The 25,584-nt window shown below is 41.1% G+C and overlaps 2 protein-coding genes across 2 annotated transcripts in view; both read right to left on the bottom strand.

The window, feature by feature from the left end:
* The window catches only part of POLQ (DNA polymerase theta), a gene marked incomplete at its 5' end in the record, with an annotated part of 61,222 nt that extends 37,533 nt beyond the window's left edge, over window positions 1–23,689 (bottom strand). The window contains 10 exons of the mRNA XM_082488695.1: window positions 1,301–1,443; window positions 4,671–4,883; window positions 5,761–5,907; window positions 6,005–6,149; window positions 8,032–8,248; window positions 13,284–13,392; window positions 17,821–17,977; window positions 19,399–19,529; window positions 20,582–20,764; window positions 23,470–23,689. Of these exons, the coding sequence (XP_082344821.1) occupies window positions 1,301–1,443; window positions 4,671–4,883; window positions 5,761–5,907; window positions 6,005–6,149; window positions 8,032–8,248; window positions 13,284–13,392; window positions 17,821–17,977; window positions 19,399–19,529; window positions 20,582–20,764; window positions 23,470–23,689 (1,665 nt within the window). The remainder of the gene's footprint in view (window positions 1–1,300; window positions 1,444–4,670; window positions 4,884–5,760; window positions 5,908–6,004; window positions 6,150–8,031; window positions 8,249–13,283; window positions 13,393–17,820; window positions 17,978–19,398; window positions 19,530–20,581; window positions 20,765–23,469) is intronic.
* Window positions 23,690–24,237: 548 nt separating this feature from the next.
* Window positions 24,238–25,584, bottom strand: part of METTL16 (methyltransferase 16, RNA N6-adenosine) — a gene marked incomplete at both ends in the record, with an annotated part of 16,010 nt that continues 14,663 nt past the window's right edge. Inside the window, 1 exon segment of the mRNA XM_082485997.1 lies at window positions 24,238–24,255. Coding sequence (XP_082342123.1) covers window positions 24,238–24,255 — 18 coding nt within the window.

The raw sequence follows: 25,584 nt of genomic DNA, 5'->3' as shown, positions 1-25,584 counted from the left end.
CAAAGTAACTGCCAACCTTTAAGGACTTTTCTTGGCAAGAAGTTAGACACCTTAGGTAGAAGTAAGAGGACTAAGCTACAGGAAGGAATGAATTCTAAAATATTATGATAGCAGATATAAACATAGTAGCAATTAAGATTTGAGACTAGCCCTAAGCATTTTGCTTTGCCAACACTGTGAAATACTTTTAAAAGCTTAGAACACAAACTGCAATTTTCTGAAGACAAAAAGCAAACAAGGAAGGAGGAGTTCTCTTAGGGCTTTTCAGCATACTGAACTTTTCTCTTAATAAATGTGAATGCTATACCCCATCACTGTTTTCCTGATTGAGAGTGATCTTTTTTCCCCTTGGATTTTGTTTTAGTTTTGTTTTTCACATAACTGCTTTTTCTTTGTGAGTCATTTCCATGTGTGTCTTCCCTGAGATAGCGAAGTCTTTAACTAAAAACTTACTTTCGCGGTTTCAATGGATTTTTTTTCATGTTATAAAGCAACACCATCTTTTAGACAGCTCTTATGTAGGGAAACGCATTTAGAAATTCCATTGGTCTGCTAAAAATTCAAAACCTATAGAATCACAACCAAGTTCTAAGTACCACAGCAGCTTTCACAAGACAGTAGGAGTAGTACAGCAAATGAATCGTATTTAAAAAGTCTATGCTTAGCTCAAGCCCAAAAGCAACTTCGGAAACGGAGTTAGGCTCACTTATGTGGAACAACACCCTTTTGGTCCTTTTGACTCCTGTAGGGACCCTACACAGGAGCGCAGGCTAGAGGGAGTGAATTGGGCACCACACTTGTTTGTTCACCAAAAATGCATTAACAGAAGTTCAATCATTTCTGTGCAAAAGAGGTAGGTAAGTTGAGGGGGTAAATAAGGGACCCTACAAGGTTCTACAAATGTCATTATTGCCCAATTCAGTCTACAAAGCCTCTAGGATCAGTAACTTACAAGCATCTCCCATTTAAGACTGTCGGGTCAAACATGAAATTTAAGAATTACACTTATTTCTGCCTGCAGTTTGTGTATATCTAAATGCAAAAGCAAAGCTTAGTAACCCTTGTTTGAGCATGCTCACGTCCTAATCTGCAGCAAGCAGAGACTGAAACATACCAAACAAAATGCTGAATACTGAAGCAAGCCGGCAGACCTAAGTAATTTTCTTTTTTTTGGGTTGACAAGGGAGAAAACAGAGTAAGAAGAAAATACAGAGAAAACATTTGATGGTGCCACAGAAGAAACCATTCTACAATTACAAGAGCGCAAGAACATTCTAATCCCTCTCCACATGTCCTGTACCTCAAGTATTGCTCTTTTCATACTAGAAGCAACACCTTCCCCTTCTCTTCTAAGCAAACAACTGCAAACAGGCTTGAGAGATCCCTGAAGCAGAGCGGTGCCTTTTGATCTTTCTGAGGGCTTGCAAACTAAAATGCTCTCACCTATAGGAAAAGAAAACAAACAAACAATCAAAAAAAACATTAATGACATTAGTATTGGTTTAGCACTGTAACAGCTACGTACAGTTCAACAAGGACGTATTATTGGAATGGAAAACTATAGGTTTTTTTGAAAAAGCTGAATGAAAAAATAAAGAGGGAAAAACCTTTATAACCTTGAACAGTGTATATCCATTGCTATGTACAAACTCCATAGATACATAAATACTTAAGAACTAAAAGCAGAGCAAACTTCAAAGTTACAATAGCCTGGTCAAGGTCTTGCCAAATCAGCTAAAGAGCTTCCACAGCCTCTCTGCATCTGCTATGCTGCTGAACCACTCTCGCTTCTTGTTCTGGAATTGACTGGAACTATAATATACAGTGGCATCAATTTTTCTCCTGCACTACATTATTAAACTGAAAAGATTCTTAAAAGCAAGAAGAAAACATAAAAGCTGCACAGCACTTTGACAGTTTGTCAACCAGCTTCCATTCCCAAAATGAAATAAAACAGATACCACAGTAATTCAAAAATCCATCGTGATTAATCTAAGTAATTATGCATCCTCTGAATATATTTGCTGTATACATATACGCATACACACACACATAAAATCTTAAGTATCCTGAATGGTTTCCACTACATCTAAATAGTACATCTAAATATACCTTACCCTAAAATTCTCTGACATCGTTAAGTTAATCCCTAATTACTGAAATTCTGTAGGACACAAAAAAGGTCCCCGAGCCATGAAAACGAAATAAAAATAATGGGTCAATTCCTTTAATAAGATAACAGTAGAGACTACCCATGGAAAATGCAGTGGTCACATAAAGGAGATTTTTTCAACAAAGCCATTAGGTCCCTAGGAAACCTAGCTAGTTAGAAGCCTTGCCAATTGGCACAGGGTAAATGAATTATGGGTAGGACAAGCTTGCCTTTGACTAAGAAGACAGTGTTAGATTTGGATTAGCTGGACAATAAATATCATGACAGGTTTATGATAACTTGTTGCGTGCCCATAGTCTGGACAAAAAGGTAATTTTGGTAGTGGGTATCTTATTAAGATCCTAGGAATTTTAAGTTATGATAAAACTGTAGCCGTGGTAATCCGACAGTAATTAGCAAATCCAGAGGTAATGAAAACACAACTGCACCTAAATTTAATGAACAGAATAAATACCACAAATGCAGTGTAGGTGAGTAACTGCATACAGCTTAAACGTGATTACATATGTGAATTACAGTATGAACCATATGCTCAGAGGATGTGCCTCTGGGTTATTTTTTTTTATCCTGCCAGGTGAAACTTTTGCCATCTTTCAACCATGTACTTTTGCCAGAGCTGAGAGTACAGAAGACAAATTGCCTGTAAACATTGTTTTGTGAATTTTGATTTTAGCAATAAAGAACATTCACTCATCTCATACTTGCCTTCTGATGTGACCTACAATTCCCCCTGAAAACTTTGACTCTTCAGTGTGATAAATCTAACAGAAGATATGTATCCACTTGGCTCTACATTATCTGACAGTCATTCAAGACAGGGGAAACCCCTTCCCAAGACATCACTGAGAACATAAAGCCAATAATTGCAACCTAGTAAACAGTAAAAAAAAAAAAAAAAAAAAAAAGGAACTAAGCTGTACTAAGATCTCTTATTGAAGATTTCAGGTAAGAGGGGAAGTCAAGATTAGCATCAGACTAGACAAACACCAGAAGACTGGCTATCTAGGCACAAAACTCCACTAAAAGCAAACAAGGCTCTATTATATTTCTAGGTTTTGTTCAGCAATATCGAACAGCTTGACCTATTTCACCTTGCAAACATGACAGTTTTGATGAATGCAAAAATAATCCAATTGGATTGTCTCGGGTATTGATTTTTTTATTTTTTTTTTCTGATTTGATGGAAATTTAAAAAATCAAAACCTGAGATAATTCAACACTACAACGTTGGGAGGGGAGGAGGAGATCAACCCAACAGCATTTATCTTCTGTCAGCTGAATTTCATATCTACATAAGGCATTTTTTCCAGCTGAAGTTGCTGTCCTCCAGTCTCCCCCCTACTCTGTGAAAGAGTAGCAGCTGGTAATGTAGCTTTATGTTCTCATCCAAAAGACTCTGCAGAGTGGAAAAAAATGGTACACTCATGAAGCTCATCAGCATAAAATCAACTGCTTACTGTGCAAAACACAGTCACATCAGAACTGTCAAAAAACGGTCCTAATTATTGTAACTTAAAGAGGGGAAAAAAAAGAAACTTCAAGGAATAATGTAATTTTACACCTGCCAGCTACACTAAAATAAGAAAAGTCTGGAAAATTTCAAAATACACCATGCAGCTGCCCTTTTCTTTAACACATAGGGATAGCTCACAAAGATATAGGTCGCAAAACGCTCTGTTGCTATGCTACTCTGGCAAAAATAGAAAGTTAAATGTAAGAACAGTCTGCTTACACAGGGTTCCAGCAAGCACCTATCAAACCATCAGTAGGGCAAACTCCACTTCCTGCTTCTGTTGAATTTCTTATTTTCTACTGTGTTTATAGTTGGATAATACATTTTTTTCCAAATCTCATCCATGAAGATAAATTTCCATTGCAAATTAAAATAACAGGCAGGATTATTTTGTTGAACATCAACCAGTGCCACTGTAGGCACGAGGACACTATATTATCTATGACCTACTGTTCCTATTTCCCTGTCTCTCTGTTGCATTACTACTTTCAAGATCCATAAAAGTAATAGTTAAGTTTAGTGAAAGTTTAATAAATCCAAATCAGAACTTCAAACAACCGAAGAAGTTTGCCAAATTATGGTTGTAAACTTTAAATGCATTTCTTACATTTTAGGCCTGTCCACTGACAGTTTAGTGTCAATTTTCTCACTGAAACTGTAAATGCTTTAGTAAGCTGACCACAGATCACAGAATTAAGGCAAATGAACAACACAGCCTTAGAAGCTAACAAATTCAAAGGAGAAAATAGCCCATTCCTGAAGTAACTGACATGTAAATACCAAAGTAAGTGTCATGCCATGAAAAGAATCCCCTGGGAATTACAATTTTTACTCCATTAATACCAAACAAATTCATCTTGATTAACTTAATCATACTGAATACCAAAGGAATTCATCATGATTAGCCACTAATTGCGAAGCACTGCCCTGGATTTAATCAGGTTAACACCATTCTTAGAGAATGTTAATAAAGCCTTTGCTTACCCTCTGTGTCTACTCCTTTCCTGCCAGCCCTTCCAGCCATCTGCTTGTAAGTGAGAACGTCCAGCAGTTTGCCACCAAACATGGGAGTTCGTATAATTACTCGGCGTGCAGGCAAATTCACTCCAGATGAGAGCGTAGAGGTTGCTGCTAGGACTCTAATCAAGCCCTGGCGAAATGCTCCTTCAATGATGTCCCGTTCATCAAAAGTAAGACCTGAGGAGAGATGACTTTTAGCAAACCTAGTAAAGGTGAGATTGCATTTAAGAGCTAGTAATATTACTGTCAAGCAAGAGGAAGAAAGAGCACACAAACTTAATGAACATTCATCTTTCAGCGTTAGAAATTAGACTTGCAACACTACCTCAGTTAACTTCTTTCGAACAACAAGTGAAGCAAAATTTTACCATTCATTTTTCTTATTCAATTGACAGTAATAGTTATAAACTAGCTTTTCTAAGGTGCTTGTACATATTGTAGCAAGATGAACAACTATTTACTAGATATCTACAAGCACTGCAAGTAAATAAATAAAGAAAATAAAAAGAAGAAAACTGGATGTAACGAACACAGTAGATAACTCTGATTTAGTCAGCCACCATCCTGACCTTGGAATCTTTCTTCATTATTTCCATTCTAGGTTACCAGTCTAATATGTATCTTTTGACATTTCCTTGAAGGCTTCAGGACAATTTTATTCTTGAGAAGGAAATCCACACTCTATAAGAATTTGGAATTATTCTCCCTACATATTCAATGCCACAGCTACTCCTCTGTCTTCCAGCCAGTCCTTTCTCTCAGTGGATCAACAGGTGACATACACTATTACCTACTTAAGTAAGAAATAAAAGATCTAGCCAGAAGCATTCACAGTACATGCCCCTTTTATTTTTATTTTCATTGTTATACTTCTTCTATTTACTCATCTATTTTAGTATTAAGTTGAGGAAAATTGCTCTGAAATACTCTGGCAGCTTTAGGGACAACTTGAAAGTGCTTGGGCTTCAGTCAGTTAATTGTTCAGGCACTTCACAAAACAGAAGCCATATGACTTGATCATTACAGAATTCAAGATCAAGATATTCAGGAATACCTGCATGATGAAATGCCACTCCCCATGGCAAAGTTCGTTGGAGCACAGAGTCCAGGCCCGAGATAGAACGCTTTAGCTGATCCAGCACCTCATCAATCCCTTCTCTGTCCACAACAACCTGGGCAAGGGCTGAGTGTTTTGCAGAACCTTGAGAGAGAAAATATTTTTATAGTTTCTACTAAAATTAAATTTCCTTAAAGGCACTGTGCATACTACAGTCTTCTATTAACTACTTTTCTCTTACTCTCAGCCTGTTGCAAACTGTAGAATTCCCTGGCAATGATGTCTGCCAGCTTCTCACACCAATTCTTGGATGGACAGAAAAGCAGGACTGAATGGCCACCACAAACAGTCTCATAACACAGGCTCACAACATGGTCTTCATCTCCCTGAATTGAGAGAAAATATTTTCAATGCACTCTCACACTGAATGGGGTTTGTAAATGCTGTCATTCTGTGTCACAGCAGGAATCTTCTACTTCAAGACAAAAAAAAGGAGCAAAGAAAGAAGATTGAGCACTGTTATCTTAGTTACTGTCTTGCTTTAGCAACTCCAAGCACTAGTATGACCATATTGTTGATGACAGCCCTACACCTACCCATGAATAAAACTAAGGTTTTGCCTCTTGCTTTCATAAGTCTGTTTCTGAATGAAGGCCACACAAAAAAATCACTGCAGCCTCCATATCTTGGGCAACAGCAGTGGGGAAGAACTAGGAAGAGCCCAAGGGAAAACATCACTGTACAGTAACTAAGGAAGACTTATCAGCAAGGAGGTTTGAACTAAAAGCATGAGATGCAGTAATCTGAGCATCCCTGATAAGATGCACCCAGCAAGCACTGCTGATCAAAGACTGCAAGTGTTCAAGAGCAGTGGAAGGCTTTTATGGATACTTAGATAGGTGTGCATGCAAAACCTCACTGTTTACAGCTTGCCTTTTTGGTTTTAAGATCCTAAAAGAGTTCCTGCAATTGATCTGTTTTGCTTGCCTGAGCCAGATTCTCTTACAGCAAGCAGACCAAAGGAGGAAGAGAAAAAAGGTAGGCATACAGTAAGAAATAAAAAGCACTAAAATGCAAATGAAAACAAGTGAGCAATGTCAGGTAAGCATTCAGCCAAATTCAGCAGAAGTGCTGAGGTCATGAAGTTAACTTTCCTGGTCCAGTTTGAGGCACAGAACAGAATTCTGGAGGTCCAGTAATAGATTTCAAGCCCAAGAGGATCATTTGGTCTTATAAAATAATCCAACTCCCTTAAACTGTTGAGTCATGAGCTTAGTTGAGCTCTTTTTCTCACTTAATTTAGTACCTGTCCAAAGGACTGACTTCAAAAAATACTGAGAAAAGGAGATGCAACATCACCTTCTCAATATGACCACATAAAAGCAGGCTTCTAGATATTATTGTCACAAACATTTCCTTTTGTTTCTAGGATCCTTTTTCTTTTCTGTGCCACCATGCTACTGCTAACAGAATGTTTGCACACATGGGGAACTGGGTGCAAAATATTACAAAATATTGCTGGCATTCGGCCCATATTGTCTGACTACTACACTAGTATTACACAGAGCAGTTGAAAGAACAGGGGATAGAATTCACCCTTCAAAGACTCCACAGAAAAGGAACCTACAAGTAAGAAGTGCAAATTTCCCATTTCTACCATTTGGTTCTTCCAAATCTTTACAGTACGTTACCCTTTTCATATCCTTTTCAAGTGCGCAAAGGTACTAAATACTGAAAACAGATTCAGAAGAATCAGGATGGACATCTGCCTGACAAAATCACTGACAAAATTAGATCATTTAGCCATTTAACATAAGCAGGTTCAATACCAGATTGTAATGCAAATATATTCTCCCAATGATCAATGTAAATTCCTTTGCCTAACCAGGAAATACTTAGCTTCATTTATGAAAATGAAGTAGACTCCAGGACACAAGATAGGGTAATGGGTAAGGGGAGAATCAAACTCTTTATACCTTCCAAAAGCTCAGAAACAAGATAACTACAAAGTCAACTTTGTCTTCAAGTCAGATTCAAGAAAATTCAAGAACTTCATGAGTGTGTTTTGGTTTGGTTCTTTGCTGAAATCAGTAGAAGATTAAAAAAAACCAAACAATTTTGTTCTCAGTTTGAGAAATCTACGAAATAAACAATGAAGTCAGGAGTGTCATCTATTAAAGAAAAATTAAAATCATTGCAGTAGCTGTCTTTTTAACTTTAGCTGTACAAAAGGTCCTATCCCAAAGCCACTGGTCAGAGTTTTATTACCTTCAGTTGAAGTTTGGGCTGGAATTCTCGCACTAAATTCATGGAGGAGTCATAAATGTTGCTGCCAATTTTCACCCACTCCTTGAGGGGCACAGGGCGAAAATCCGTACAGTACAGCTCTGCATCTAACCATGAGGCTAGGAGTCCCAAATTAGGAAGGGTAGCACTCATGCCTACTATCTGTATCGCACCAAAACCAGGACTGGTTTGTCCTTGTCTGGAAACAGTTAAAAGAAAATGAAAATTAGTGACAACATAGGCTACTGTTCTGGAAAACAGAAAAACTAACTCAATCTACTTTTTTACAGCGTCTAAAATGCAAAGCTTTTTTTTCAACTTCTTAACAAAGAAACAAGCCATGTTCTACCCTTAGCAAACACAATGTCAGGTTATGCACTGATAACAAGATAATTCAACTTTTTATCATTTTGAACCTAAACTTAAAGCTTCTTTAGGTAACAATAGCCATAAGCTGATAGCATATTTTGAGAAACTGAAAACATAAATAAGTCAACTGTTTCCTTGGCATTAACAAAACCATGGAAATACAGGAATGGTTCAGACTCCACTCCAGTCTTTCTAAGCTTAAATGCCTTAATTAAAACACTTCCATTTGTTTCAATTTCAGGACAGATAATACTAGAGTAAGGTCTACCCAGAGTTGGGAACCAAAGCCCTTAGTTCAGCAAAGAAGAAAGCAGCTTCAGTTCTCAAAGTGCCGAATAGCAGCTTCCACCAAAGGCAATGAGAAGTAATGGGCTCTTAACAGACCTGAAAACAGAAACCATTAATTTAGATACCCAAATGTATATTTTAATTCAGGCTTTTAAATCCACACAATAAGGGGGGGTTTATGCTCCTAAGCCTACATTTGAAAACTGCTCATTTGCATTGCACTGAGCCACAAATTGAGACTTTAAAAAATGAAAAGGTCCAAGAAATCAATGTGAGCTCAGAAACAGCCTGAACCTTCTTAGAAGATCCTGGTAATCCTGCCAAAGACAAGACAGAGGAAACAAGACTATCCAGAAGCTAGAGTAAAAAAGGCCATTCACTGATGAGGCAGAAATAAGGAAGATGTGGAGAGGCAGACTCTCTCTTATCCAAACTCTTCAAGCATTTGCTACTACAGCTCCACCATCTAGGTTGCAGATTTTTCTCCCTACAGCAGCTTTTGACCTTACCGCCCTAATGTAACTTTTGACATCAAAGGATTAAAAAAGTTCCAGCTCCACAACACGCTCTTTGACTGGTGAGGGGAAAAGTCTGCTGCAGAATTTTGGCTGGATCTGCAAAAACCTCACAGAGAAGCAGGGCACCCACACTGGCAATGGCCATCAGAGAACATTCTCTGGGTGCAAAGACACACAGTTTATACTTCAGTGGGACATCCAGCTAACCACTTAAAAATCTCTTAAAAGCACTGGTCATTCTGATAGTCAGTCAGGCTGGACAGTATTTAAAGTATTTGGTTAAAGGGGCTCCCATTAAATAACAGGGGGGAAAAAGGCACCACTGACATGGGAGGACATTTAAGAGAAAATGCGGTCTTCAACTCCAGAAATCTCAAGAGGATTCCAAAACAAAAATAGCAGCCACCTCCTTCATGTCAGTAAGTGGTACAGGGAACCACTGTCAACTTGATCACAATGGAGATGGAGAATCCGGGCCCTAGCACCTATATGGTGAAGGCCCAAGTACTGTGTCTTCCCACAAACATACCTTGATGCATCCATCCCTTTTTCCCTAACAAATGTTTTCTCCTTCTGCTTCTTCAATGCAATGGAGGAAAGCAGAGAATGGACCTGCACCTGTGCTGCAGCCACATTATAAGCAAAGGTAAAAGTAGTGGCTAAGCCACTCATGCTGCTCTGAAGCGTACTACCTTCCAGAACTTATGGGGAGAGTATGAGAAAAAGTCAGAGGTGATTAGACCCAGAACACTGCTGGTAAATACTAGCTAAAATGTCTGGTGGAGAGCAGTTTCCCCAGAATTAAATCTAGGAGAACTAAGACTAGGAGGTTTCTAGAGTTTGTTGAGGATAACTTCCTGACACAGTTGGTGAGGGAGCCAACTAGGGAAGGCGCCCTGCTGGACATGTTGTTTGTGAACAGAGAAGGACTTGGGGGGGATGTGAAAGTTGGAGGCCATCTTGGGCATAGTGATCATGAAATGACAGAGTTTTTGATTCTTGGAGAAGCAAGGAGGGGGGTCAGAAAAATTGCTACCCTGGACTTCCAGAGGGCAGACTTCGGTCTTTTCAGGAACTTGGTTAACATTGTCCCTTGGGAGGCAGTCCTGAAGGGCAAAGGAGTCCAGGAAGGCTGGACATTCTTCAAGAAGGAAGTGTTAAAGGCCGTCTCAAGGAAGTCTTAAAGGAGCAGGCCATCCCCACATGCTGAAAAAAAGGGCTGTCAGGGAAAAAAATGGCCTGGCTGAACAACTCAGGGAAAAAAGGAGAGTTTATGGTCTTTGGAAGAAAAGGCAAATCACTCATGAGGACTACAAAGATGTTGTGAGGCTATGTAGGGAGAAAATTAGAAAGGCCAAAGCCTACCTAGAGCTTAATCTGGCTTCTGATGTTAAGGACAATAAAAATGTTTCTATAAGTACATGAGCAATAAAAGAAGGACTAAGGATAACCTCCATCCTTTATTACACAGGGAGGTAAACACAGTGACCAAAGACGAGGAAAAGGCTGAGGTACTTAACGCCTTCTTTGCTTTAGTCTTTAGTATTAGGACCAGTTGTTCCCTGAGCACCCAGCCCCGAGCTAGAAGACAGGGATGGGCAGCAGAATGAAGCCCCCATAATCCACAGGGAAATAGCGAGTGACCTGCTACAGCACTTAGACACACACAAGCCTATGGGGCCAGATGGGATCCACCCAAGGGTACTGAGGGAGCTGGCAGAAGCGCTCACCAAGCCACTTCCTATCATTTATCAGCAGTCCTGGCTAACCGGGGAGGTCCCAGTTGACTGGAGGTTAGCAAATGTGACACCTAACTACAAGAACAGCCAGAAGGAGGATCTGGGGAACTACAGGTCTGTCAGTCTGACCTCGGTGCCAGAGAATGTTATGGAACAGATCATTTTGAGTGCCATTACATGGCACATGCAGGACAAACAGGTGCCTAGGCCCAGTCAGCATGGGTTTACGAAAGCCGAGTTCTGCTTGACAAACCTGATCTCCTTCTATGATAAAGTGATCTGCTTAGTGGATGAGGGAAAAGCTGTGAATGATGTCTACCTAGACTTTAGTAAAGTCTTTGACACCATTTCCCACAGCATTCTCCTGGAGAAACTGGCTGCTCATGGCTTGGATGGGCATATGCTTCACTGGGTAAAAAAACTGGCTGGATGGCTGGGCCCAAAGAGTGGTGGTGAGTTCCAGTTGGCGGCCAGTCACAAGTGGTGTTCCCCAGGGCTCAGTATTGGGGCTGGTTCTCTTTAATATCTTTATCAATGACCTGGACGAAGGGATCGAGTGCACCCTCAGTAAGTTTGCAGATGACACCAAGCTGGACAGGAGTGTTGATCTGCTTGAGGGCAGGATGGCTCTACAGAGGGATCTGGACAGGCTGGATTGATGGGCCAAGGCCAACGCTATGAGTCTGAACAAGGCCAAGTGCCGCGTCCTGCACATGGGTCACAACAACCCCATGCAGTGCTACACGCTTGGGGAAGAGTGGCAGGAAAGCTGCCCGGCAGAAAAGGACCTGAGGGTGCTGGTCGACAGCTGCCTGAATATGAGCCAGCAGTGTGCCCAGGTGGCCAAGAAGGCCAATAGCATCCCAGCCTCTATCAGGAATAGCGTGGCCAGCAGCACTAGGGAAGGGATCGTCCCCCTGTACTCAGCACTGGTGAGGCCTCACCTCAAGTACTGTGTTCAGTTTTGGGCCCCTCACTACAAGAAGGATATTGAGGTGCTGGAGTGTGTCCAGAGAAGGGCAACAAAGCTGATGAGAGGTCTAGAACACAAGTTTTATGAGGAGCAGCTGAGGGAACTAGGATTGTTTAATCTGGAGAAAAGGAGGCTGCGGGGGAGACCTTATCAGTCTCTACAACTACCTGAAAGGAGGTTGTAGTGAGGCGGGGGTCGGTCTCTTCTCCCAAGTAACAAGCAATAGGACAAGACGAAATGGCCCCAAGTTGCACCAGGGGAGGTTAAATTGGATATTAGGAAAAATTTCTTCACAGAAAGGGTTATCAAACTCTTGGGACAGGCTGCCCAGTGAAGTGGTGGAACCCCCATCCCTGGAGGTATTTAAAAGATGGGTATACGTGGTGCTTAGGAACATGGTTTAGTGGTGGACTTGGCAGTGTTAGGTTGATGGTTGGACTTGATGATCTTAAAGGTGTCTTCCAATCTAGACAATTCTATGATTCTAAATAGGTAGTCTGTGCTTAGCCCTGCACTGGTATGACTCACAGGACAGGAAGCAGCAGAGAAAACTGGCAAAATCTGGCTTTTGGTGCTAAGGGAACAGTTGATTTCAATTATTTTCTCAGCACCACCAAAAAAGATTAAGATGATTGATGCACCGTCTCCTCCATTAGCCTTTGTCTGTGTTTGGGCCCTATGGAGCCGCTGAACAGTTTGGTGTTGGGAATCTAGATACTGAATTCTTAAAATCCTCTAAAGCTCTTCTGAAACATCTAATCTGTTCCCCAGTGTCCAATCAGTTGTGCTAAAAGCAAGAAATGATGCAACCATTACACTATCACATGTTATAAGCAAAACCACAGATCACCCTGAGCACTGCTAACAAAGCAGACTACTGGCACATCTTCTTAAGTCTTCTGATCAGTTCACCGATGACAAGTTAACAGCATGAGAACTCTTCCACAGCACCTGAACATTTCAGTAGGATAAAAACCTCATTCCATGAAACACTGAAAAACTAAGCAGGGCAAGTCCACTAGCAAAAACGTTAAAAGAAATCCAAAGTTGTTTTTTTTCTAAATAAATAGGTTAAAAAAGTAAATGAAAGCTTCAGCCTTATTTCTTTTCCTGAGAGAATGAATCCCACGGTAGCACACAAATTGAAAACCATGAGAAAAAGAGGTTTTGACTACAACAGCAGACCCCTGAGAGACGGTATGATGAGACCTTAATAACCAAAATAGCCTAGGTCATCACTCTCATAAAAACCGTGAAGCTAACCCAAATTTCCAATCACCCAGAGAAAAAAATACTAAGAATCATCTATAATTTAGCATGAAGAGACAAACATCCTGGTCTACCCACCGTTTTGCCACCTTCTCTGTAACGTATCTAACTTTGGTCAGAAGGAGTTCCAGCAGATATCCTCGATGAGAGTCTCCCAGCATGTGCAATTCATCCACAACCACCACTCCTGATAAAGAGAAGCACTCAGGTTATATCTGACAAAACTCCAAACTGAGAACAGATAGCCTTGATCCCTTCATCTTCCACATGACAAACCGAAATGTATATTCACAAATCCTGCTGTGCTTACCAACACCACTATGGCTTCCTTCTGTCACTGATCCTTCTAAAAGATACAAATCATGACCAACGTCACAACATTTCACACCCCTGATAACTCACACACACACAATCAGCTTTTAAAAAAATAAAAATAAATAGGTGGAGTTAGTTAGTCTGGCCACCATGCAAAACAGTATTGCAGCATCTATACTGCAACATCTCTGCAAGTAAAAACCCCCAGGCTTCAGAGTATCTGGAAAGTAACATTCCAGCACCCAAATAAGCTAGTCAAAAGCTTTGTTGACATCACTGTCTCAGTTAAAAACATCACTCCTTACTAATACAGTAATGTCAGAAAAAAAAAACTAGAGCAGATGTAATTACACAGGCATAGCCTGCAACCTATTATATCTTTTCTCACTAACCAAACCTGAATGAGCTCTACTATTTTGCTTTGGCTTTCTCATGAAAAAAAAAAAAAAATCCTTACGTGACTGCTCCGTTGTCATCCTACCTCCTGCAAATGACTTTTTAATCTATCAGCCACCTCCATCAAATTTTTAAAATGTGTAGAAATACTGAAAAGAATAATGTCTAAAAAGCTTTCTGAATATCAGCAGCTGAAGATTAGGGTCTCCCCTGAGGAGAAAACATTGAGCCACTACAACTCAGCCACCCAGCACACCTCCTGCACACATCCCAACTAGCAGCGGTATGTACTCTTTCTGGTCAGCTGACAGTCAGAGGGGACATCGAAGAGGCTGAAGGAAGGTTAAACAAAAAAAGCAGGGCACAAAGGACACCAGGTTTCATTAGTTCTGCTGCTTTGGAATTTTTTTCCTCTTTGGTGCAGCTATGTAATATCTTCCTGGTATAGCTAAAATAGCAGGAGCTTAAGGGCAAATGTGACCTTATATTATCTGTTTCAATGCTATTTTTCCTTCTCATTTTTTTTCTCTCCTTCCTACATATGTTCCTTCTCTCTCCGTCTGTTTTCTCCCCCCTCCCCGTTCAAGCCACTTTAGTTAGAAAAGAGCGTTGCACTGCTTCATCAGCCTCTTTTACAAACTCCCACCCATCCAGCTCCTCTCTCTTCCTGTACTTCCTCTATTCTGTGCTCACTTGTAAAATACAGTAATTCATTGGTCACCAAGTACATATTTATTCGGCTACCAGAAAAAGCTTCTTCCTGCTTCCCCGTACAACAGTCTGTCTGAATTCTTCCAGCAGCTGAGACGGGACAGTGTAATCAGTACTTTAGCAAAGTAAAATTCATACAAGTTACCTTTCCAGTCTTTGTGCCAAGCAGCAGCACATTTTGCTTCCTGAAATGAAGAGTAGAACACTAGTAGGACCTAGAGGCCAAACCACAAGAAACACCACTATTTGTTGTACAGGCCACTTGTTCTTACCTTCCGCTGCTACTCAGCTATAATACATACTCAAACCCATGCTAAGCCTGTGTACTGTATTGCCCTGGCAGTCTACAAGCTGGTGAGACCTGACTGTCACACAAACACGGTGCTCTCCTCTACTCAGGCAGTACTCAGAACACACCCACTGGGATAACACAGCAGCAGCAGTCAGGCAACCAGTATTTTTCGCAAAGCCAGACTCATCTTAAAATGGAACTGCAGCCAAGGAGGACTACAGGTACCAGCATGCAATGGTATTTTCTACTCAACAACAAGCTCAGGAGTGCAAGTGGGGCCAGAATTTCATCATACTGCATTGCTACTGACAATGAGGCTAGCCTCAGCCCCTTTCTGTCTGCAAATGAGGCGCGTCCCTAAATGACTGCTGAAAAAGAACTACTAAAAAGTACCTGAGAGCTATCATTCATGTTTACTGTAGAATAACCAGGCTGCTTTAAGTCCACATCCTGTTTAAAACTAAAAATTTCTGAATGACAGGCAGGGACGATTTGAATTACTTTTTTTAAGTACAATTAAACTAGTAATTTTTTAATTTCAAGTTTAAATTAAGAAAAGAAACAAGTATCACAACAGGACATCACAAAACCATTCCCAGATGACACATTGAGAAAGCAGCAGATTCTTCTCTAATCCATTTTCCATTTTCCTAAAAATTTCTTTAGCATCAGTGTCAAGAGGCTGAACAAGAGGAACACACATCTCCTGTGTACCTGGATGTTCAAAACTGACACATGTTATATAATAATTAGCAACACAAAATTGCTTTTAACTGCTTCATACAGCAAAGAGAGCTCTACCAGGCAGAGGATTTGAGTTTCTCTCAACAATTTCCAAAGGCAACGTGAGCTATCAGCAGGGGGTTGACATCAACAAAAGGAACAGCTCAAGCTTGAGATGGAATCCAGCCAGAATTGCAGTCATCTCCCAATAACTCATCTCAAAAGATAAAACACCCTTGTTATGAACCAGTCTAAATTTAGAATTAATCAGAAGACGAGGTACAATCTTGCAGTTTCAGACAAGCTTGCTTTAGGTGACAGTTAAACTGGCATTTTCAGCTCATGCTCGTATTTTTTCAGCTTTTATGAAAATTTATCTCCAAATAGAAAATTTGTCAATTTCTTACTTTAAAGATGATTTTTAAACTAAAATTTAATTTAAAAAATAATTTCAAATAAGCATATAAAGAAAAAAAGAAACACCACAGTTTTACCCTTATTTCAGCTATATGCTCATATTGGGGCACAAGGCAAACTGAGGGTTGCAGCAGAAGTGTTTTCAAATGGTGAAAGAAAAACATCATGCTTTAAGGAGGTATCAGTGTTGAGGACACTTCAAATGCAAATCTAATCACTTGGCTGGTTATACTCTTCCCAGGTACCGTCATGTTAGAGAGCTCAACAAAATCTAAGGATGGAATGGAGGTAACAACCAAAGGGATTTGGCATATCTGTAGCTTCTGAAAGATGCGATCATTAAACAATACATTTTAGTATACTGAGTATGCTTCCAAGGAACCCAAACCAACATAAACATGGACATCATGACTCCACCCTCTGCCTTATGCTGGCAGTACAGCTTGTACGGCGTACTGACCTTGGATCAAACTAACCCTGTTTAAAACAAACAAAACAACCCTAAACTAAGTAGCCAGATATTGAAATAACTAACTGCATGATCGCCAGTTCTCTTGCAAGGGAAGGGATGAAAATACACATTCAAGAATAGGGCTGGGCTGCAGGAGCTTCAATTTGCATGAGCTTAAAATCCTGCGCAACCACAGTCATCCTCTCACCTTCCAACCCACAGCTAGTGGTGATGCATGGTGGCATGTGTGGAGACCCAGCCCCTAGAGATCCAGATGTGAATGCATTATCCCATGATCTCACACTCTGACAGAACCTGCAGGGCTTTATTTCCATTATTCTCTCTTGTGTTTAAAAAACTCTTCTGGTATACAATGCTGCAGAATATTACACCACCAGAGGCACGTAGAACAGCAGTTTCATAGGTGGAGGTCACAGAGCAGTTTGATACTCGCCTAGTTTTCAAATTTTTATAATTTTAAAATAGCAGCCAGCAACATTACAGGCCAGAGTGAAGATGGGGGGGATTAACTGTATAAAACATAATTAGGTATAGCTTTACTGATCAGGCAAACAAAGAGAAGAACAAACTTCTGACTGGACTAGGAAAACATGTCTCTCTCAAAGCACACACTGTAAACATAGGCTGCCTTCAGCCTATCTCCTCCCAAATACTAAATAAATACTACCATTACCTAGTGGCCATTGAGGCCACTGTGACCCATAAGTCTATGTTACAAGGCTTTTGAGCAAACTACAAGAGAGAAATGAATGTCACAGCCCTCCTAATCACCATGCCTATCCAGAGAAGCTCTATGTATTCATTTCAATTATCTGGACCCAGATGAGCACCAAACAGTTCTGCCTCTTCCTTGAGCTAAGTGAAGATAAACCATGGATGCCATATGTACACAATCTCCATCCCAAAGAAACAAACACACATACATTCTTGAACTCAAACATATCCCAGACCTTTAATTCAATTTCATTAATTAGAAGACATTTTCTAGCTGTGGGAATCGCTGCTTATTGCAGCTAATCACTGTCCATGGATTGTCATCCACGTCAGACAACCTAAAAGTCACAGATTCTACCTACTCACTCCAGCTGCTGAGCTGCATCGAATAGTCCTGACTGCCTTCCTAAATCCAAATCAGTGGTGCTCTAGGGGACAAAAAATTGCTCAATTTTGCTATATGGCACGTCTGTCACATGCAGATCTGAGCAAATAGAAAGTATCCCATGATTTCACGTGTACTCAGAGTATGTAATGAACCTCATCCCTGCAACGGTCAAGCTTTAGTATCTTACCCAGTGAGTCCATTTTGTTTTCTTCTATTAGTCTATTGACTAGACCATTGGCTTTCTCAATGGTGCAGACAGCAACATCCAGGGCAGAGAAACGTTCCGCAGGAGACATGCTTCCCATGTAGCCTCCAACTCTCACATCCACCTCCTGAAGCAGGGCCTGTTTTTCAAGGATACAGAACGTCATGCCAAGGTCACAACTCTGAATTTGGACCAATGCCTGCTGGAATCATATAAAAACCTGCATCCTACAACCACAATTTCTAGTACTTACAATGCCAACTAATCAGATTAAAGCCATAGCTCAGCCAGTTACTGCTACTTTTTTTTTTCCCCACTGTCATTTTTTATTTCTAAAGCAGAAGCCACACAGCACTCATTGCAGGATAAAGCATACATAACTGAGTAAGAGATGGGGACCACTGTTTTGTATAAAAAAAGGTACTATAAAAAAGGTTAGAGAACACAGAGTGCAACAGTTTACAATACCAGTGGGTTATGTACAAAGAAGCCTTGCTCCTGCGAAATCTTGGGCAAAAGTCAAATGTGGGACCCCAAACACAAAGATGTCACATCTCCCACTGAAAGGCAAGAAATGACGACTTCTTTCCTTCCACGGCTTATTACTGCAATGCCAAAACTCTGGCACGTTACACACTGCATTAAAAAAGGTACAAATGTTTGAAGCAGCGGGCCAGGATATCATACGATTTCAAGTATGTGCAGCTACAGCCAAACCTTAGGCCAGGAGTAGTAGAACACATCATCAATAATCCTCCAGCTTTACAAGATTAAAGCAAAAGCATGTCTCTGTTATCAATCACTACAAAGTAGCTTTTGCACTCAGTTTGTAGCATTTCCTAGCAATTTGCAAGGTTAAGATACCATCTCAGTTTATTAACACCCAAAATGTCTTAAACATCAGAAAGTATAACAAAAATGCCTGCTGGTTTTGTATTTGTTCTTAGTAATTGTTGTTACTTTGACATATTTGCTAACATATAATAGATAATGTTTGATATTAAAGTCTTTCAAGAAAAAATATTTTTGTTCTAAAAACACTGTTCTCACTGTAATTTTGTTTTTAAATAGCTGGGGTGAGGAAGCCAAGACATAACCACATTCTGTCAGGATATATTTTTAGCAAACTCAAAGTGAAATCAAAGGCACAAAATTCTGGTGGAACACCCCAAGAAAAGCTAAAATATCCTTTTAGCCTTTCAGATAATGTTAACACCTTCCCTTTGTAGTTTTTCAGACACAATCTTTAATTAGAAAATTCCTTTAAAGTTTGTATATTATAAAATCTGTGAATAAATACAAGTAACAATGCTTTAAAAATCAAAGCTGAAATAAAATGTTTTAATCAACTCCTCAACATTTTTCCAAGTTTCCCTTCTTGGCTAAAACTTTCATTTTTTTTCTCTCCAACTTAGAAGGAGAGCAATTTTTAAATTATCTACAAATCCCTTCTAAACAACTCTGCCATTATTTTTTCCTCATATCCACACAAAAAATTGTTTAAAAAAAGTGACCCAACAACTGCAACCCACAAATTTACCCTCCCTGAATGCTACTTACCTGCAAATAACGTTTTTTCTCCTTGGCCACAGACACAAAGGGAAGGATGAGAAGAGCCTTCTTACGAGTCTCTAGGACCCGCTTCAAAATAAGCAATTCTGCAACAAGAGTCTTTCCAGCACTGGTAGGAGCTGGGGGAAAAAAAAAAGTTGTTTTTTTTTTTAATTACTTGTAAAGTTTTAAAAAAAAAATCCAAAGAACAAGCATCACAAAGCTAGCATAGAAAGCAGTTACTGAAGAACTTGGGGCAAGACCCTTCAGATGCTCCTCTCCCAGAGCCACAACCACATTTGCGGTTAACCCCATAAACGGTCAAGAATACTGCAAAGTATTTCTCTTCTGGCCTCTTCCATTATGCTACCAAAACTTGTGTTCTCATCTCTGCTCCAGAAGCAAGAGCAGCTCAGAGATAAGCAAGGGGAAAAAAACCCAATCGAACAAAAAAAACCCACTACAGTTTCTTGGTTGGACAGGAGACCTCAGCCACCACCTTACTGACCTACCCCACAATTCTATTAACCCCTCCTGGTTGACAACCATTGCTGTTTGCCATCTATCAACCACAGAAAACTGTAGTGGAGATGCCACCTACCAGGTGACATCCATTATCCAGCAATCAGGCCCAAAGTCTTCAGGAACCAAGTAAATAAAAATCCAAGCCTAATCTAAGTTCTTCATCCTCCCAGTGCTGCTCTGGGACCTTCTTCCCATAGAAAGCAAACACCCAAGTTGTCATTCCCCAAAGATTTCTGGCCCACCAGTCCTACTTCTTCTGTACCCTCCCTCATACGCTACGTGAAGAGAAACAATAAAGGGACTGAAAAAGTTAGACAGTAAATATTTCAAAAGTATTTACATCTAACATTGCTGTTATCATTCAGTTCCTGGCTGACATAGTCTGTAATAAAAGAGAGACAGTCATCATTAACTGACTCCTAATTATCAGTTTCTAAATTAACATTAACATAGAAAATGGGGAAAAAAGTCTCTCTTCACATCTGGAAAAGAGTCCATCAAGCCAGGTCTGAAGTACAGCAAAGGGACAGATCTTAATGGGGTCTCTCCAGAAATCAGATCTTGACCTTTTTGTATCTCCGAGATCAGCACCCTTCAGCAACAACATGTTCTTGTAAATGGCACTGGGAAAGTTAGGAGGCACTGGTTTTGTCAAATGTTTGCATACCTGAGTAAACTAGGTTCTTCCCTTCCAGAACTTGTCCGAGCATTAGGCATTCTGCTTGCCATTCAAACATCTGTACTACTCCCAGACTGTGGTATTTCTCCAGAACTGCTTTGGGAAGACCCCAGCTTGCAAGGAGCAACTTGTCTGCTTGGTCTTCAGGAACATTTAACTGCTGATATTGCCCTTTGGGAGGAGAAAATAAAGAAATACAAAAGTCAAGTAACATCCTTTCATTGGAGGTCACTTAGGTTATATACCTAAAGGTCAAACTTCTGTACAAGCTCCTGTATAAAGAGAAAAGATAACAAGAAACAATCTTCCCTATATTTTTCAACATTTCCTATGGATGTTTCACCATTCTTCTTATCTCCTGATACAATTTTTTTCAATTTTTCCTCCTATAATATTTTCCCCATTCAAATAATTTCTTCACCAAACTCTCGCTGATATTTGCCTTTGAGACACAGCAGCCATTACCAAATACATACTCAGAGAGTTTCAGCACTAATTAATATAACAGCATTACAGTGTATTTGCCATTTCATCCTTATCCAGACTGTTTCCTTTTCAAATTATTGCTACAGAGACTTCAGTAATCCTCACAGATTACAGAACTGCCCAGTTGTCTTTTTTCTTGCTTTATGGATGAATTAAAAGAACAACATAAAGCAAACAAGCAGCTCAAGCTACTCTGCACAGTGTGTGTTACTCCAGTTTATCAACACTGATTAGTATCTTCACTACATTGCCAGTTCCTCTAGCTTAATTAAGTTCCTTGCTGCTTATTTCTCATCTTTATAACCCTAAGTAATTTTGTCCCAGCTGCAGATATTGCCTCCTCCTCCCCTCCTCCCTTTTTCCAAATCATTAAGAAAAACCAAACTTTTTGTCCCTTTCCTCACCTGAGACAGAAAACAGGTTTCTGATCCAAAGTAATGCCTCCCCCATCACCCATGACTATACAGATCCCACAACAGCATTTTGTGAAGGACCTTGTCAAAGAGAGATGAAAAACAAGTAATTGTGTGTTCTGGCTCTACCGTACCCATTCTTCTACTGGCACACTCAAACAATTGTAAGAGAAATTCTCCACCATTGCTGACAGCATAAGGGCAGGTTAAATCAGAAATACTAGCCTGCATAAGCAGCCAGTATTTTTACTCTCAACACACTAAAAATTTCAACCACCTTCTTAAAGTTAATCCCAACCTAGCTGTCACTGGTGCATGATCATTCTCCCCCGCAAATATATAAAAAAGCTGATATAGTTTAGTTCTGAAAGCTTTGTTTCACTTTGTATAATCAAAGTACTACATAAATACTAAACAAGAAGTTGAGCACCATCAGGAGAGAACAGCAGCACACCACGAAGCAGAACAGGCTTCCCAAGGGGAATTTGGAGGAGACCAGATTTGCCTGTCCTAAAACGTGACTAATATGGCAGAATTAAGATTCGGAATTATGCAAAGGAAAAAAAAAAAACCTATATAATGGGATCTCAAGCTTCTTTCTTAATGTTAAAACCAATGAACTACACGTAAAATAATGAGTAAAGGATTACATGACTCTGCTGTTTGAAGAATATCTGCAGATTAGCACTGAACATGGGTTTGAAAACTTGTGCCTTAGGGGTTCTTAAAGGTGTACGTACAAAAGTACACCACTACACTAACCTCTATTTTATCTACTAGAGAAATATTAAGAAATAGTCAAAGTGAGGAAGATACGCATCGTTGGTTAAAAGCACTAGGCATTAGATTTCTCTGAAAAAAAAAACCTTCCAGAATGTGGAGCCAGTTGGACACAGGAGTGCTGCTTACTGAATCATCTTTGAGGAGTTGTCCCATGGAAATATGTACAATTTTGTCAGCTCCTGCAAATGGAGCTGAGCAAGGCAATGTATCTCGCAGAACATAATCACACCAGGGAGAAGATGCAACATGAAAGCAGAAGAGGTTGAGAGATGTAAACGTTTTTAAAAGTTACAAAAAATTGCATAAGAGATAAAGTTACAAGACGTTATTTAAATATCTTGATTTCAGCTATTCCTTGATGCTGTATACATCTTCATTTCTCTCTTGATTCAAGAGTACAGTATACCGGTAAAACGTACTGCATCTAGAAGCGTCACTTTTAAGTGGTCCTGGCTGGCAGCGGGACCACTTTATATGACATCTTGCCACAAGACGTTTACATAACATCTTGTATATATAGGCAAGATGTCATATTAAAAAAAAAAAAAAAAAAAAAAAACCAACCAAAACCTACTACACTTCTCTGCCTTTGCAGGTATCAGGGCACCAACCAGGGCCACTTAAAGCGATGCCTCTAGACGCAATACATCTAATCAGCTTACTGTATTCTTCAGTCAATTTAACCACACAGGTAAACTCCGCCTCAGACGCCAAAGAACACGGACTATACTGGTTGTTGTACTATGGTATCACCTAGAGGCCAAGTCAAGAATAAAACCCGCTGTTAAGCGACATACAATGAAACGAACCCCATTTCAGAACCGTGCGTAGAACAGTAATTTTCTTTCCTTCCTCAACTAAACAGCGAACGGGGCAGGAGATACCCTTCGATTCCCATTCGTACGCTCCTACCCGTCTTAACATCAACGACACGTACCTCAGCTACAGCCGCTGCCCCCGGGGCAAAGGCCGCGCACGCTGGGCCGGGAGAGGCTCGGAGGGTCCCCGGCCCTGTCCAGCACTGCCCCGGGCCCGCTCGGGCCCACCGCCGGCGGGAGGCGCTTCAGCGCCATGTTGCCCCACGGCCCAGCGGCCCCACGGCCCAGCGCCGCTCCCCCTCGCCCGGCGGCACTGAGGAAAGGGAAGGGAAGGGAGGGGAAAGGAAGGGAGGGCCGCGCTTTCCTGCACCAGTACCTGCCGAGCCGGTGCCGGGGCTCCCGCTGCCGCGCAGGGAGAGGTCGAGGCCGGGCGGGGGGCTCAGCACAGCCCGGCGGGGAGCGGCGGGGCCGAGCGAGGCAGCCTTCCCCGCCCCGCGGGAGGCGGCCGGGCCGCCCGAGCTGCCGCTGGGGAGCCCCGCGGCCGAGGCTGTGGCGACGCCGTTAGGGGTGACGCCGCCATCTTCCCGCCGCGCCATTCAAACGCCGGCACCGCCCCAGCGCGGCGGAGGAGGCACCGCCCGACCCAGAGCGGCCGCTGGGCGGCTCTCGGCCGCCGGCCGCCTCGGGGTAGCGGCTCCGCTAGCGGCGGGCGCAAGGGTGGGGAGGGCTGGGTGCCTCGGGGAGAAGCGGGCGGGCGGGCGCGCGCGTTCGAGGTGGGGTGTCACTGCAACAGACTAGATACGCTACAGAGGTGTAGGTTATCCGTGTCGTACAGGGGAAAGACAAGGTAATTAACGAAGCCACATAAGGCAGTCTGCTTCAGCAAAACAAGCATGCCACAAGCGCGCAGGCGTAGCTTGGAAAGCTTCTTCATCCTCGAAGGAAGACAGATGGAAAAGATAAACAGGGAACAACAGCATAGAGGACAAAGCCCTGCTTTCTGTTTTTAACAGCTTGGCTAGCCAAAACAACCTCTTCAGATTCTAAGAGAACAGGGGTAGTTTCATCTCTCCCCAGTGATGTGAATATCAGAAGCAGTTCTGTGAAAATTCTGCACGACCCCAAAAATGCAAGTCGTTGTCCATCACTTGCAGGAGAAGTGCTAAGTAGCACACACACAACAGTTAACAACAGAGGGGGGAAATTAAGGCTTTTCTAAGTTGCTTTTAATTTCAACTTAAGAAAACATACTCATCTTTCCAGAAATACTGACAACTAAGGGTGAACATTCACAGCAGTTCCAGTAGCGTGAACACATGCAGTATTTCCTTCTGTTCATCAGGAGTGCATCTTTTATTTTGGGCAACACACACACTCTCAGAAATACTTTCTCTCCATGTTCTGTACATCTCTACAGAGAAAAGGATGACAGCTTGGGAGGCTGACTTCACACAAAGCAGTGCCAGTGCTCATAATCTCAGAACACACACACACACACACCCTCTCCGAGGCACCCAATACCCCTGTCCCTCCACCTCTCTTCTCACAGGAAGAGGTCATTGGCCCAGAAACACTGGGAAAACAGCTGGTGGTAAAAAGGACTAGGAAGTCACATGTGGAAGCAACAACCTTCTGACCAGTTGTCTTCCTTCCCAACAGCCTAAAGCTTCTGTACCCATCTTTGTCCCACCAAAGGAATTTCTGGCCCACAGAGATGAGCACGTGCTCTCACTCCTGCCATTAAAGCAATCTCTTCAGCTTAAATGGAAGCAAAATCCTTTAAGAATACTGCTGTCATTTCAGACAATTTTATTTGAATCAGTGTAAGGAATGGTCTAATGGAACAGTCAACGTTGTTAAATCCTCTTTAAACCAAGCAGCTCAAAAAGCTTGTTTTGTTGTTAGAACAAAGTTTACCAAACCAGATACTAACAGCAGGCTCTTCTGTGTTTCAAAGCCCAAGCACTGTAAAGTACAACACACATTTTTTCTGATGTAGTTATTTTAATGAATTGACACTTAAACAATGTATCCATCTTGCCACTCTGTAGACCAAATGTTACATGCATTAAAGGGAAGAGAGGCATACTTAAACCCTTAGTTGAAGACTCCTGGCCGCAGAAAACAATTCCCACAGCAGACTAATCATTTCCTGCATTAGTATTGAAAAAATACTGAAGAAAATATTTCAGTAAAGATTTCTACTTAGTAACAATATATAAATCTGTTGCACCGGAAAAAAATACCAGAATAAGCACTGTCGATATTTGAAGCAGTCACAGCATAGACATGTTTCACTTTAACATGTAGTTTTGCAACTGCAGCACAAAATATGTCACTTCCCCATCACTTCACATCCAATGAAGTACACTTCATGTACTCCTTGCAGCTTTGAAAAAGCTATTTAAAATATTAAAGGGGACTTTAATCTCCATTTTACTCATTTTGTTAAAGGGGAAAAAACAGGTTTTGCTGACTGAAATTTTAATCC

Source organism: Vanellus vanellus (genome assembly GCF_965231255.1).
Source record: "Vanellus vanellus genome assembly, chromosome: 1".
NCBI lineage: Eukaryota > Metazoa > Chordata > Aves > Charadriiformes > Charadriidae > Vanellus > Vanellus vanellus.
This window is presented reverse-complemented; position numbering and strand designations above follow the sequence as displayed.